At 40.9% G+C, this 15917-nt stretch overlaps 1 protein-coding gene across 1 annotated transcript in view; it reads right to left on the minus strand.

Annotated features, from left to right (window-relative positions):
- Positions 1-479: 479 nt before the first annotated feature.
- RIOX2 (ribosomal oxygenase 2) overlaps positions 480-15917 on the minus strand; it is a 42046-nt gene continuing 26608 nt past the window's right edge. Inside the window, exons 5-9 of the mRNA XM_007953773.2 lie at positions 12658-12760; positions 10799-10967; positions 3099-3187; positions 1174-1260; positions 480-638 (exon numbers count right to left, since the gene is read on the minus strand). Of these exons, the coding sequence (XP_007951964.1) occupies positions 480-638; positions 1174-1260; positions 3099-3187; positions 10799-10967; positions 12658-12760 (607 nt within the window). The remainder of the gene's footprint in view (positions 639-1173; positions 1261-3098; positions 3188-10798; positions 10968-12657; positions 12761-15917) is intronic.

The following is a 15917-nucleotide window of genomic DNA, read 5'->3' on the forward strand; positions in this document are numbered from 1 at the left end:
AAAAAACCAAGTTAATATTTTTTTCTTTGTGTTAATTGTTTAAAATTTTTCTAGAGTCACTCAGGCTCTTTAAAGTTGTTTCTTCCAAAGAACAAAGACAAAGCCAGGTAACAACATTTAAATTTAAATGATGACACATTTATTGGAGTTGTGCCTTTTCTACCACACTGGATTAAATAAACTTGTCAAAAGTATGGTTTTGTCACTCTATGGGACACCGAATAATTTGTTCTTCTGTCTTTCATGTCTCTTTTGAGAGTGCATATAGCTATTGACCACATGTTAACAGGTAGGTCACGTGTTAGTAGAGACACAGATAAGGAAAGCTCCATTCATCTTTTCCTTGGCTTGTGTGTATACCCATCCCTCCTACCCAGCCTGCTGACTCAAGGCAGCAGAGTCTAGCCAGTACATATACCTACCTTTTGTTTTTTAAAAAATGTATTATAAAATAGTAGACCCCTGATTCTACAAAAGCATTAGAGTACTTGGATTAAACATTCTGTCCAGAGGGCTAACACCAGACTTTCCTTTTCTTCATCTGTAGGAAGTTTCAAGTCCTTGACAGAAATAGCTGAACTGTTCCAAATTTGCTTCAGTGCATCCATGTGTGATAAAGGAAAGCGAAGTCCATGAGACTGAAAAAGGATAAACTTACTTAGTCAAATAAAATACTACTTATGTCACTTCAGTGGCACCTTCATATAAACTTCTGTACTTTCTTATTGTTATTTTTGCTTCCCTTCACAAGTATGAAACTTTTTCAAGATAAGCTATTATTTAGATAATCTGTAATTAGATAATTTATAAAAGTTGCCAATTCATATAAGAAAGCTTAGACTTCATGAAAGGCACACTAATTTCTGTACTGTTAGTCATGTGAAATGCTTGACTTTCGTTGTATAAAACACTTTTTCCCAAGGCTACAGGTCCCAGCTAGGATCTTTTAAAACTCATGTATATGTAGGCATATCATAGAACTGTCTGACTTAATCATCCCTGTGTAAGATCTTAGTCAGTTGTATGAAAATTAAGCCTATACCTCAGTCATGTGAAAATTAAGCCTATATCTCAGTCATAAAAAAGCACATTGCCCATAAATTAAAGAAAACAGAGTCCTCATAGCCACCACCCAAATCATAGGAAAGATATTTGCTTTAGGTTGGAACAAACCTCTGTTTCTTCATTTCCCATCATGTGTGTGTCTCTCCTGTTCCTTAATGAATGATAGATGTAAACCATCTTTTCTTGAGTTTCATCCTTTAAAAAAGAAGTAGTGTTAAGTCATCAGTAACAAAACATTGAGGAGTTCAATACTAGTAGGGTTTTTCAATAGGTCAATACCAAGAAAATTCTTAAAGTCTTGGTGCTTAAGCGAAATTTATTCAATACTGTAAAGAATCCTTTTGGTGGAGTTAATGTGTGTGTGTACATACAAACAATATAATGTATGTTTTCATTATTTCATAACAGTGATCACAGGTTGTTACTATTTATGTATGTAGCACATAACAGGCACTCTTAAGTCAATTTTTGAAAAGAAAAAGCAGCTAGGGTTGTACCTGGTAGCATATTGTGAGGAACTTGATTTATTAAAAACAGCAACATTTACATACCAGCTTAATCAGTGAAACATTCAGTTTCTTCATTGAATCTTACCTGTACGTTTTATGCATCAAAAAAATTTGACATTCCCATCCATGCGAAGAAAAACCTGGCAATCTGCTTCTGTAAAGATTGTTGTTGTTGTGTGCTATCGAGTCAGCCCCAACTCATAGCAACCCCTCCTTGGGTTTCCGAGGCAGTATCACTACAGAAGCAGGATTGCCCAACCATCCTTCTGAGGAGTGGCTGGTGGGTTTGAGCCGCCAGCCTTCTGGTTAGCAGTCAAGTGCTTTAGGCACTATGCTACCAGAGCTCCTCTATAAAGATTAGAAGCCTAGAAAAGTGTATGGGCTGGTTTTGCTCTGTCACATGGGTTACTATGAGTCAAAAATGCACTGAATGGAACCACAACCACATGTATACATAAATTGATAATTTGTGAACATAAAGGACTGAATATTAACTCTTAAGTACCAACTGTGTCATCTATAAAAATGGATGTTAAAATTACAGTAGCCTCCCAAATGGTCCCTACTTCCTTTCACTCTCTATCCTATACAATACAGTTTATCATTTTTCCTGTAGCCTCCCAGATAAAGGTCAAACACCTGGGCCTGATATATGATCTCGCAAACTGAATGGTTATCAAAATAACTAGGAAATTGAAGCAAAAAAATACAGATGTACGAACGTGTGTCTTTGAAGGTTTGTGAGCGTTTGTGTGTGTGTGTGTGTGTGTATGTATATATACACACACACACACACACATAATCAGAATTCTCTAGGTCTGGTCCTGATGTTGGAACAGTAATTTGGTTATACTGACTTCTACATGCCCCTGTCATCCTCCTGATCATTGGGTGTACCATCCAAGAAATGTTAGGAGGAATAGGATAAAGCCATGGGTATAAGATAGTTTCTCAAGTCCTTAGGATTATACAGGGAGCTTTATAAAAGCTGAAGCCCAGGAGTGTGTTATTTTAAAAAGCTTGCCAGTTGATTCTGTGATCAGTTAGCCAAGTTTAAGAACCACTAGGATGGACAGCAAGGTTATGGAATGAAGATTTTGTTCTCCAAGTTCTACAGGATAGAGATTTTTTAAAGAAGAAACATCATCAAAACCACATTAAATGATAAACTGCAGCAGTGCACAAAGGTGGAGAGGGCGGAGATGGGGAGGCTCATGAACAGGGTCTGTAGTTGCCCAAGTGAGAGGCAACATGGCCGAATTTGGATGGGAAGCAAAGACCAGACATTAATCACTACATAAGGGGAATGAAGGAGAGTTTTGTGGGGATGAGGGAAAGCCCTCGTATGACCAACAGGGAGGAAAATTTGGAACTCGAGCAGTGAGAGATTTGGGCATTTGATCTGAAATGATGGCATAAACCCATCAGAATAAATAGATTTCCAAAGGAGGCGGTCTGGTAACCTGAGGTCTGTTATACAAATCCCTGAGAAGACAGGAAGCCCCTTCCCCTTTGGATACTTACAGACTGTTCCTGATCCGGCCCCACTGTGAGGACAATGTGCTCTTTAAACTGAAATCTCACTACACTGTCCAACCGTGGGAACATTCCACCTACAAAACACCCAAAGAGAGAAAGTCATCTTTCAAAAAAGGAAAGCTGAAGATTCAGACTTGTTTCCAGGTACAACAATTTATAATAAACATACTAACAATTTGCAGGTGAATCAAAACCTGAGGTGCCCTTTCCAACTCAAGTATTTACCTACCCCTGTCATTTACAGTGATACTACTAACAGTATAGTTTGTATCCTTAGAGTTTATATTCTTAGATTCTCATTATTAGAATGAAGACAGAAACGCAATTAGATAAGTAATGTAAGCTGATAAGAACACTAAATAGATAATACAATACCATGGACGTAATAGCAAACACAAAACAGAGCCACAGTACCTTAGGCACAGAACATTCCCACAGCTCCAATTTCTATTCTCCACTGGCTGTTTTCTCTACCTGTGGACACTCAGGAAGGACTATGTTCAAATTCCACTACCCCTCCAAGTACTGGCTACATGATCCTGGTAAATTATTCAGGTTGAGCACAGTGTCATAAAACGCCATCTACCTTGCCAGAGCAATAAGAAAAAGAAGTAAAAGATACCCACATCAGAAATAAAATTATTTCTGTATTTATGGATGATATGATTCTACATATAGAAAATCAAGAGTCTACAAGAAAACTTGTAGAACTAATAGAGAAATATTTAGCTAAGTTGTAGGGTACAAGGTCAACAAACAAAAATTAGTTGAGTTTCTATACACTAGCAATGAGAAATTTGAAAGGAAATTAGGCAAACAATTCCATTTGCAATAGCATCTAAGAGAATAAAATACCTAGGAATAAATCTAACCAGGGACATGAAGAACTTACAGAATGAAAACTATAAAACACTGCTGAAAGAGATTAAAAAAAAGATAAGTTAAAAGGTGTTTCATGTTTATGGACTGGAAGACTTAATATTGTTAAGATGTCAGTACTACCCAAAGTGATCTATAGATTCAATGAAATCTCATTCAAAATTCCAACAACCTTGACAGAGAGAAAAATGAATCCTCAACTTTATATGGAATGGCAAGAGGCTCTGAATAGCTAAGAAAATGTTGAAATAGGTTCCCAAAGGAGAAGGTGTGTGATAACCTGAGGCCTGTTCTACAAAGTGGGGGTGAGGAGGGAGGGGGGAGGGAAGAAGCCCTTCTACTAAGTAGACAAACTCACACTTCCTGATTTTAAAACATACAGTTACAGTAATCAAAACAGCCTGGTACTAGTATAACAATAGACACACAGACTAATTGAACAGAATTGAGTCCAGAAATAAACCCACACATCTATAATCAACTGATTTTTGAGAAGGGGGCTAAGTCCATTCAATGGGAAAAGAAGAGTCTTTTCAATAATGATTCTGGGAAAAATGGATTTCTACATTTTTCTGCAGGAAAAATGAAAGGATCCATGCCTCACACCATACACAAAAATAAATTCAAAATGGATTAAGGGCCTAAATGTGCTAACTAAAACCATAAAATTGGAAGGAAAAAGAGGCAACACCTAGCTTTCAACTGAATTATCCAATAACAAAAGTATAAACAGCAAAAGGAAACAAATGGAACCTCATAAAAATTAAAAACTTTTGTTCATCAAAAGCCTTTACCAAAAAAATTGAATACACAAGCTACTGAATGGAAAAATGTCTTCAGAAACCATATATCAGACAAGAATTTAATAATCAAAATATATCTAAAATTTCAACAAACCCAATCATAAAATGGGCAAATGACTTGAATATTTCACCAAAGAGGACATTCAAATGGTCACCAAACACATGAAAAGATGCTCAGCATCATTAGGTATCAGAAAGATGCAAATCAAATCATTTTCCTCCAATTAGGAGACTCACTCAAAATTCACTGCCATCAAGTTGATTCCAACTCATAGCGACGCCCATTGAGTTTCCAAGGCTGTAAATCTTTACAGAAGTAGACTGTCTCATCTTTTCTTCCATGGAGTAGCTGGTAAGTCTGAATCACCAGCCATCTGGTTAGCAGCCAAATAAATGCCTTAATCACTACACCACCAGAGCTCCCTCCAACTAGAATAGCTAAGATTAAAAAAAAAAAAAAAAACCCTCAAAGTAAGTGTTGATGAGGATGGGGGGAAATTGGAACATTTAATTCATTGCTGATGGGAATACAAAATGGTACAGTGTGGTCGAACCTCAAAAAACTAAAAATAGGCCTACCATGTGACCCAGCAATTCTACCCCTAGTAAATACCTAAAAGACTTGAAAGCAGGGACTCAGACACTTGTACACCAGTGTTCACTGGAGCACTATTCACAATAGCCAAGAGGTGGAAACAACCTAAGTGTCCATCAACAAATGAATGGATAAACAAAATGTGGTTGTTGTTGTTGTGTTAAGTGCCGTCGAGTCGTTTCCGACTCATAGCGACCCCATGCACAGCAGAACGAAACGCTGCCCAATCCCGCGCCAGCCCCACAATCCCTGCTATACTTGATCCCATCATCGCAGCCACCGTATCAATCCATCTCGTTGAAGGCCTCCCCCTCTTTCGTCGACCCTCCACCCTACCAAGCATGACATCCTTCTCCAGGGAATAGTCCCTTCTTACAACATGACCAAAATAGGTGAGACGAAGTCTGGCCATTCTTGCTTCCAAGGAGCATTCTGGCTGCACTTCCTCCAGGACAGATCTGTTAGTTCTTTTAGCAGTCCACAGTACTTTCAGCATTCTCCGCCAGCACCACAACTCAAAAGCATCAACTCTTCTTCAGTCCTCCTTATTCATTGTCCAGCTCTCACATGCATACCAGGCGATTGGAAATATCATGGCTTGTGTCAGGCACACCTTAGTCCTCAATGAGATATCCTTGCTCCTCAGCACTTGAAACAGTTCCTTCCCAGTTGACTTTCCCAATGCTACACGTCGTCTAATGTCCTGACTGCTGCTTCCGTTGGCATCGATTGTAGAACCAAATGTGGTACATACATAAAATTGAATATCAGAAAGAGAAATGAAGTCTTAATCATGATACAAAAAGGATGGAGCTGGGAGACATCATTGCTGAGTGAAATAGGTCAATCACAAAAGGACAATATTGTATCACCTCACTTATATAAGAAAACAAGGCAAATATAGACAAAGTTTATTATGGGTGACAAAGGGTAGAGGGTGGGGTGAGCAGTTAACGATGATGGAAATATGTTAATTAAGGGTAGGGCTGCACAACCAATTATTATAATTTCTGTCAGTAAGTTGTAGACCTGTAGAAAGTGGAGTTGGCGAACGTTGTGTGACAGATATACTTAAAACAGTAACAAAAAAAAAAAAAGTAGCTGCTGAGGCTACTTATGTACAACCAAAACCTCACTGGATTTGGTTTCTTAGCTTGGAGTTTGAGAATCATGGTTTCATGGGACATCCCAATTAATTGGCCTAATAATATGTTTAGTGCCTCTGTTCTGCCTCCTAGTTTGATGTGTAGTTTTGAGGGTCTTAAAATCTTGCAAGCAGCCATCTAAGGCACAACTGGACTCTATTTCCCTAGAACAAGAGGAAGAAGGAGAGTCAGGAATAAGCAGAGGATATGGAATGTGTGGATAACTGCCCATGAACAGCTACCCTCTCTGCCATGAGACCAGAAAAACTAGATGGTACCTAACTAGCTATGGTTACTGAACATTTTGATCAAAGATTCCATAGCAGAATCCTGATCAAAAGGGGTAAAATGCAGAACAGAATTTCAAATTCTCATGGACTCCAGACTTCTTAGAGCCATGATGGTTGGATAAACTTCAGAAACTATTGTCCTGAGATAATCTTTAAACCTTAAACCAGAAATATCCTGTTGTTCTTGTTGCTATTAGGTGCCGTTCAGTTGTCTCCAACTCATAGCGACCCTATGCACAGCAGAACAAAACACCGCCCGGTCCCATGCCAGTTCCATGACCCTTGCTATACTTGAGCCCACTGCCGCAGCCACTGTGTCAATCCATCTCGTTGAGGGCTTTCCCCTCTTCCATTGACCCTCCACCTTACCAAGCATTACATCTTTCTCCAGGGAATGGTCCCTTCTGACAACATGACCAAAGTAGATGAGATGGAGTCTGGCCACTCTCACTTCCACGGAGCATTCTGGCTGAACTTCCTCCAGGACAGACCTGTTAGTTCTTTTTCCAGTCCATGGTACTTTTAGCATTCTCCACCAGCACCACAACTCAAAAGCATCAATTCTTTGGTCTTCCTTATTTGTTGTCCAGCTCTCACATGCATATAAGGTGACTGAAAATACCATGTCTTGTTGCAGGCACGCACCTGAGTCCTCAAGGAGACATCTTTGCTCTTCAGCACTTGAAAGAGCTCCTTTGCAGCCCATTTGCCCAGTGCTGTACATTGTCTGATGTCCTGACTGCTGCTTCCATTAGTGTCAGTTGTAGAACCAAGCAATGTGAAGTCTTTGACAACTTCAATCTTTTCTCCCTTTATCGTGATGCTGCTTATAGGCCCAGTTATGCGGATTTTTATTTTCTTTATAGTGAGATGTAATCCATACTGCAGACTGTATTCTTCTGTCTTCTTAATGATGACGATAAAATATCTCCTGAAGTCTTAAAATCAAACAATAGTTTTGCTAAACTAATAAAAAAGGTCTGCCTTGAGTATTATGCTCAAAAACTATCTATATGGGATCAAACTGACAACAGCAACTGGAAAAATTAGATAGGAACTTTAGGGGCAGTGAATTTATGTTATTGGTGGAGGAACAATTCAGAAAAGGAGGGTGAGAATGGTTGCACAAGAATATAATCAGTGCCACCAAAAGGTACATGTAGAAACTATTGAATTGGTATATGTTTTCCCGTGTTATGTTCTCAGCAACAACAAAATACATAATTTTTTTTATAGTGATTTGAGTGAAAGTTTACAGAGCAAATTCACTTTCCATACAGCAGTTCTCACACACGTTGTCTCATGACATTGACAGTTTACCCCAATGCAACACTCCCCTCCCACTACCTCCCGATAGTTAACCTCTTCCCTGTGCCCATCCCTCCATGCACATAATTTTTTTAAAGCCATTTAATAAAGTTACAGCAATAATCTATACCTTTCTAAATTGGATTTAACTTAAGGAGCTCTGGTGGCTCAGTGCCTAAGGCATTTGACTGCTAACTAAAAGGCTGGTGGTTTAAACCCACCCGCTGCTCCATGGAAAAAAGATGGGGCAATCTACTTCCATAAAGATTTACTGCCTTGTATACCTAACGGGGGTCACAATGAGTCAGAGTCGACTCTACAGCACTGTTTTCTTTTTTTTTTTTTTGTTTTGTGTTTTCCTAAATTGGATTTAACTTAGTGAAAAAAAGCCACTAAAAACAATCTAATCTTATGGGGTCATTTGGCGAAAGAGATTTGAGGGATCAGACTACAACGGCTAAGACAAGGAAAACTTTAGATAAAAAATTCTGGGGCATAAGCTGGTACTCAGCTACCCCAGTTCTACTCAAGATTTAATATATATGTTGGTAAAACATTTGCTATATTGAATGTTGTTGTTGCTGTTGTTTGCCGTCGAGTTGGCCCCGACTCATAGCGACCCCTCCTTGGGTTTCTGAGGCAGTATCACTACGGAAATAGGATTGCCCAACCTTCCTTCCGAGGAGTGGCTGGTGGGTTTGAACCGCCAGCCTTCTGGTGAGCAGTCAAGTGCCTTAGGCACTATGCTACCAGAGCTCCTATATTGAATAGAAAGAATAAAAAAAAATTTCTAAACTTCCTCCAGAGATTACAATAAAAACATATATACAATCAGTGTTAGAAAGGGTTTAGAAGATGTCTATTTTAGTGGCTTTCAACTGATGATAAATAAGGATTTTACAAAAGTTAGTAAAAATAACCCCTTTCAACCCTAATGAGAAAGAGAAATCAATCTGAGAGTTGGCCTGGTACTCACAGCAAGGCCTTGGTGTTCTCGTGTTGAACACAGACAACTTCACAGAACACTAACACCAGCTAAGACCAGTTTGATGTGATGAATCAAAGCAAAAGCAAGAGCCCTCCATAGTCATGTTTGAACTCAGACAAAAACAGTAACATTGCCCAAACTGTAAACATGATCCAACATCTTCCTATCCTGATGTCATGAATTGAATTGTGTCCCCCCAAAGTATGCATCAACTTGGGTGAGCCAAGATTCTCAGTGGTCTAGCAATTATGATATAATCATTTTCCATGATGTGATCTGGTGTCATCAACCAATTCATTGTAAGGGGATTAGGGTGGGATGCAACACTCTTACTCAGGTCACAGCCCTGATCCAATGCAGAGCAGTTTCTCTGGGATGTGGCCTGAATAACCTTTTATCTTACAAGAGAAGGAGGGGCCTGACTAGGACCAAGAAAGAAGAGCCAGGAGTAGGGAGCATAAAAACTTGTTATACCCAGGGGAAGACTGATGCCAAGACACATGGGGATCTCCAAATGACACCAGGCTAACAAAGAAACAAGGACATTCCCCCAGAGCTAACACAGAGAGAAAAATAAGCCTTCTAGAGCTGGCACCCGGAATGTGGGCTTCTAGCCTTCTCCACTGTGAAAGAACATATTTCTGTCTATTACAGCCATCCACCTGTGGCATTTCCGTTACAGCAATGCCATGTAACTAAGACACATGGCTAATACAAGTGACTGCTACTGCTCTACCAACTAAAGCTTTAGTGTCAGTTCATTCCTCCTAGCTGCTAGATAATGAGCCCTGGTGGTGCAGTGATTAAGTGCTCAGCTGCTAACCAAAAGGTTGAATGGTTCAAACCCACCCAGCAACCTGCTCCCACGAAGATCACAGCCTATGAAACCTGAAGAGGCAGTTCTACTCCATCACATAGAGCAGTAATTGACTCAGTGGCCCCCAACAACAAACCTTCTAGATAAGATTTATTCAGATAACCCAATTCCTCACAGCATCCAATCCAGAGCAAAGCCCTGCTTCCTGGACCTTTCCCTAAAACCACCTAACAGACCCAGATCCTTTAGGTCCTTTCCAGCACCTTCTTACTGAGACAGCCCACAGTCTACAATGGTGTAGGGTCTTATTCATTGCAATAAATCAATAAACACAACTTTGCCTGAGTATAGGAAGGCAGTATTGGTGGTCTTTGACTGTAGAATGGAAACAGCCATCCAGAAGTGGGTTATGTCAGTCACAGCCTAAATCTGCCCCACATCAATCACAGAGGACTGGGGGAAGACTGGTGACTACCTTAGGCATTCTTGTGGTTTTACCTGCTGATGGCAACATTTTACCCATCCTGGAGCTAATCCCAACAAGATTATCTCAGCGTTGACATTCTTAATATGAAAAGTACCAAGGTGCCCATAAATGTAAATGTTTCTTACTCAAAATAACAGAGTTTTTATTTCCCATTATGCTGGGATGCAAGTTTTTGCAAATGTCTTGTGAGAAGCAGGATGCTAAAGGGTGAGTGCAGCATGTATAATCCAGTCACAACATGCTATAGCTACATCTACATTCCCATTAATACTAAATGTGCTTTCCATCTGCTCAAAGAGAAGAAGCCCACTCAGGAAAGCCTTAGATTATCCCACCTTGGCCCTTTGCCCCAGGAAAAAACAGCAAGCCCCACCTGGTGTTGAAAACCCTGCTCCATCCCCTGCATGGTAAGGTGGTAGTCTATTCATAACAAAATCCTTCTTCATGTCTGATGAAAGCAGTTCTTTGGTGCCCTCTAGCCGGTTGGCAAGCATTCTCAGAAAGCCACTTAATCTTTTTGTAACAGTTGTAGTTTCCACCTGCTAGAAACACAGAAATAAGCCCTGGCACCAATCCCAGCAGAACTTACCTATCAGGTCATGGTTGGCACAGTTGTGTGCTGAGCATAACACCTGGGACAGATAAAACCCACCGTGGGGAAAGGGAGAAGGCTGAAACCCTTAAGAATAAGACCCCATCATTTCCTTGTGACTACTGTTCATCTTAAGCTGCCTAGTGTTTGTAAAAAAGATCATTTTTCTGGATTTTGCCTGGACAGCGGAACCCCTGGAAATATAGTGCAGCCTTGGCTCTGCTTTTGAAAGCAAGTCTGTCCTAAGGTGTGGTGCAGCAGTGCAGTGAATTACTTGGTGTGGCTCTTCTAGCCATGGTCTTTGTGACTCCCACCAGAGGACTGGGTAGAATATGCAAGTGGAAGGTGTTTGTGGGACACCAAGGAGATTGGATAACTTGTTAGTAATGTAAATAAGGTACATAGGAGGCTTGTGGGGGTGGGACCATGAAAATAAGGTTTGGAACCCTAATGTGGGGACTGGTCAGTATTGTCATCCTGCTAGGGTTAAAATGAGCCCTCCTAGAGGCATAGAAGGGGAGCTGACAACCATCAAGAAAGCAGCAGGAAGTGAAAGTGTCTTTGGACCCAAGATTCCTACACAGAGAGACAGCAGCAGCAGAACTGAAAGACTGGCATGAGACACAGCGGTGGGCTTGCTGGCTCATGGAACAAGAAAGCTGAGTGCCTATGGGCAGGAGGCTTGCTGGCAGGGTAGGGTGCACCTGTTGGCAGAGCTACAGGAGCTTTGTAGCATGGGCCTGAGCAGGGAGGAGACCAGGCTGAGAAGCTGAAGGCCAAAGAGAGGTGTGCCTACAGGCATGGCTGAGGGGAGTCTGACCTGATGGAAGAATTATGTCCTGAGAGTTCTTGAACTTGAATTATAACCTGCTGCTTCCCTAATAAACCCCATGATCTTACTGTCTGTGAGTTCTGTGTGGCCATTGCAATGAATTATTAAAATCTGCAGAGAAATAGAGAGTGCCATGGAAGGGACAGTTGGTGTGAGAAATGGTAAAAAGTTTGGAAAGTGTGGCATGTCTGACCTCCATTTCCCAGAGATCAGCCTTGGGCTGATGGTGATGATGGTGATTCTCTCTTCCCCTTGTGAAGTTAGAGGAGGTCAGAGGACCACACTACCATGGCCTTTTTACAGCAACTTTTTACAGTAATTACAGCATCTCAGACTAATTCACTCATCTAAAATGCAAACAATGTTCCTGTTTAAATCATAAAACAAGGACAGGAAAACCAAGAATACACAAAGGCCAGGATCTTCAGTGGGTCTCTCTCCTAATAATAATATGATATGTGCTGAACCTACAGAAAAGTCATGGCCACATTAGTTGTTTACGCAACCATTTCTTCAGCCAGTGGTTTCCCAGTGCCTACTACTACCACACTGAAATACAGAAAGACCACAATTTCCACATCATCCTCAGTTCTTGGGATCACCATGTAACACTGAACACTCCATTCATTCTGCAGACCATACACCCCAGCAGGTCACCACAGGAGGAGACAAGCTTGGCTCATCTAAGAAGGAGGATTCTGGAGTCACAGACAATGTAACACTCAAACATTATATAGGTGGGCCAAGGCTTCAGCTTACCTGGGCGGTGCCTACCTCACTTCCTTTCCCACCTGCCTTTACTCCTTACCAGGAGCAGTTGCCGGGGTAAGCCAGCCCGTAACTCCAAGTCTTCCTTTGCAGTATCAAACACAAGCCCAGAAATAGTATCCAAAAGGAAATCTCCCCATGAACTGGAACATGCAAGAAGAAGAAGAAAACTAGTAGTGAGCACATAAAATATACCTAAAATACTAAATACTAGTAAAGGCAAAAGCTATAAATTGATTTCCAATTTACCTGTCTGTTCTGGATTGAATTGTGTCTGCCCAAAATGTGATGGAATCCTAATTCCTATACCTGTGGCTATAATCCCATTTGTGAATAATTTTGTGTTATGTTAATGAGGTTGTATCCATGTAGGGTGTGTCCTAAACCTAATCACCCCTGAGATATAAAAAGTGCAGATTAGACACAGCCACAAGCACAAATAGGGGAAGACAGATGCCAAGTGAGGGTCCCTAAGAACCAAGGAAGGCTCAGGGCTACCAACAAGGAAAGAATCAACAAAGCAGAGATCTAATTTGGACTTTGAGCCTCCAGAACTGTGAGAAAATAAATTTCTGTTCTTTAAAGCCACTGACTTGTAGTATTTGTGTTACAATAGCACTAGCAAAGTAAGACACTACACCCAAGCCTTTGAGTTCAATTTGACATTACTGAGCATAAAAACTTAACACCTTCATGAACCACACTTCTTCCCACCCTCTCTATTCCCAGACATTCACTAAGAAGTGGGAAGCTGGGTTTTATCCATGATTTCTCTTAAACGTACCAGAGAATTAATCACATAATGTCATAAAATACACTACCACCAGACCAGAAGGCTGGTAGTTCAAACCCACCAGCCACTCCTCGGAAGGGAGGTTGGGCAATCTACTTCCGTAGAGATACCACCTCAGAAACCCAAGGAGGGACAACTCAAAGGCAGTGAGTCTGGTTTGGTCTGGTCATAATATAGGAAGTACAAAACAGGAATACATTTTTTTTTTTTTTATGTTTACAACTATAACCTAAGTGTTTGTGAAGAAAGTATCATAGGAAATTTTAGCACTCAATCATTACAGAATTTAGAAAAAAATATGTATAATAAATAAAAGAATTACATTTGGAGTAACAGCCATACACCTGGAATGTGAAATTATCTGAACAGTTAAACATTGCATTTTCTTTTATCATAATTTATCCCTGTAAAACAGGGGCACTTTTCTCAGCAAAATGCCCACCCACATGAACAATTTCAAAGCAACTGACTTTGCAACTTGTTATTTAGCCATAGCTTTACTGGAGTGGAAGGTAGAAGCCAGTGGCCAAAAATAACATTGAGGAATGAGCCTTAGTGTTCAATTACCTTTGCATTTTGGGGGCATTTAGAATTGGCTCATTCCTCAATGAGTGCAATGTAAGAATCACACTCTGTGGGGTTGCTCTCTTTAAACATTTCTTAGCTTTTTAAAATTTTCCTCTGTGTCACCAGTGGATTTCAAACTGCTGGCTATGTGCAAAATGGAAATTCACAGTATGACTTTTGCTTCTCACTCAGTAAGTGAAATTAACACTTTTATGTTTCCCTCCCAGGAAAGTGGCAAAGGAGGACAAAAGCCACATGAGAGACACCTTCCCCAAGATACCCACTACCTTGCGGCATCATTGCTTTGCAACTTTATGTTACATCCAACCTCACATTCTTATTCGATGTCAACCTGGAGGACACATGCACATTTTTCAGCAACATAAATCAAGCTGCTTCCTTTTCAGGGTTATGGGTAGAAGTCATGCAGTAACAGCTCACGACGGAGGGATTCAATAGCAGTTAAACAGTGCCCTGTGCTCTTCAAAGAGTCAGACTAGATCTTGGGCCTTTCCAAAATTTAGAGACAATACTTCTTCAGGGGTTCACTTTGATAAAACAGCCAAATCAACCTATTGCTTTTCTACACTACAGGGTCCAAATCTTCATCCTGTTACAGTAGTTTAAGGAGCACCAGACTCAAAGCGCAGTTAGCAGCATTGAGGAGGATTTGCTCTTGAGTTACATTTTCCCCATACAAACTCCAGCAGCACCAACAAAGGGGCCTAGACACAGCAGTCTTGGTACCCATCTACAGCCTTGGGCAACCCAGTTATGTAACTTATGAAGCCCTTTCCACAGACTCAGCTGAGTGAACGAAGGTTGGGCACAAGCAAGGAGAAGCCTATCAGATTTTCACACTTGAGATAAGGGCAAAGCCGGTGGGTGAGTTAGGCAGTTAACAGCAGAAGCAAAGCTAATGGGCTCAAGGAGACAGAGGGAGGGCAGAGAAGCAAGTAATGGTGGCTCATGATGAGACAATGTCAAGAGGGAATAGAAACTGAAGAAGAAATACAGGGAGAGAAAAACCAAGTAGTAGAAAACTAGTTAGTGGCAATAAGGGAAATGAAGACACAGAGAGAGGCAGGGAAAGAGGTAAGAGGGATAGAGAGAGTAGCTGAGTCACAGTAATAGTGTGACAGCAGCACACAGACAGACATTCACAGTACTACTTGGTGGCTGCCGAGGTCCAGAGTGGCTTTGGATCTAGAATGAACTCTGGTTCCAGGCTTTTTCTGGCTTGGCCGTTCTATAGTTCCTATGACTAGGTGTCTCAATTTCCGCTCCTGGAGGCAGCCTGGGTGACTTTCTGTTCCTCATCATGCAAAGAACTTACTAGGAACATTGGCAAGAACATTTTTCATAATGCAAGTCTAATAGAAGCTTTGGTCTTCTTTGTGGGCAAAGATAGCTTTAACTTCAGGAAAGGCTTTAACCTGGGTTTCTAGAAAGCCTGTCAAACACAAAGGTTAATTTAACATTGTAACACCAAATGAGAAAGCAGAGAGATGCTTACCAACTTGTTTGCAAGTCAATGCTTTGAAGGTAGGAGGGGACATGCTGTCCCTTGGGACTGGAACACCCTCTCCTACTTAGGCTTCTGACCCAGCCCTGCTTATTGATCTTTTAAGATTCAGCTCTGATGTCAAGTCATTTCTGAAGCCTTCCTTGATGACCCAGCTTAGTTAATTGCTTTCCTATGATTCAAGTGTCTCCTCTGCAAATCTAAGATAGAATTTACCACATTGTTTGGTAATGATTTACAGGTCTGTTGCTGATGTTGTAGTTAGGTGTCACTGAGTTGGCTCCAACTCATAGCAACCCTATGTACAACAACAAAACACTGCCCAGACCTGTGCCAGCTTCATGATCCTTGCTATACCTGAGCCCATCATTGCAGCCACTGTGTCAATCCACCTCGTTGAGGGCCTTCCCCTCTT

The sequence above is a fragment of the Orycteropus afer genome, unplaced genomic scaffold (genome assembly GCF_000298275.1).
Source record: "Orycteropus afer afer isolate SDZICR_OR568_19922 unplaced genomic scaffold, OryAfe1.0 scaffold00412, whole genome shotgun sequence".
Taxonomy (NCBI): Eukaryota; Metazoa; Chordata; class Mammalia; order Tubulidentata; family Orycteropodidae; genus Orycteropus; species Orycteropus afer.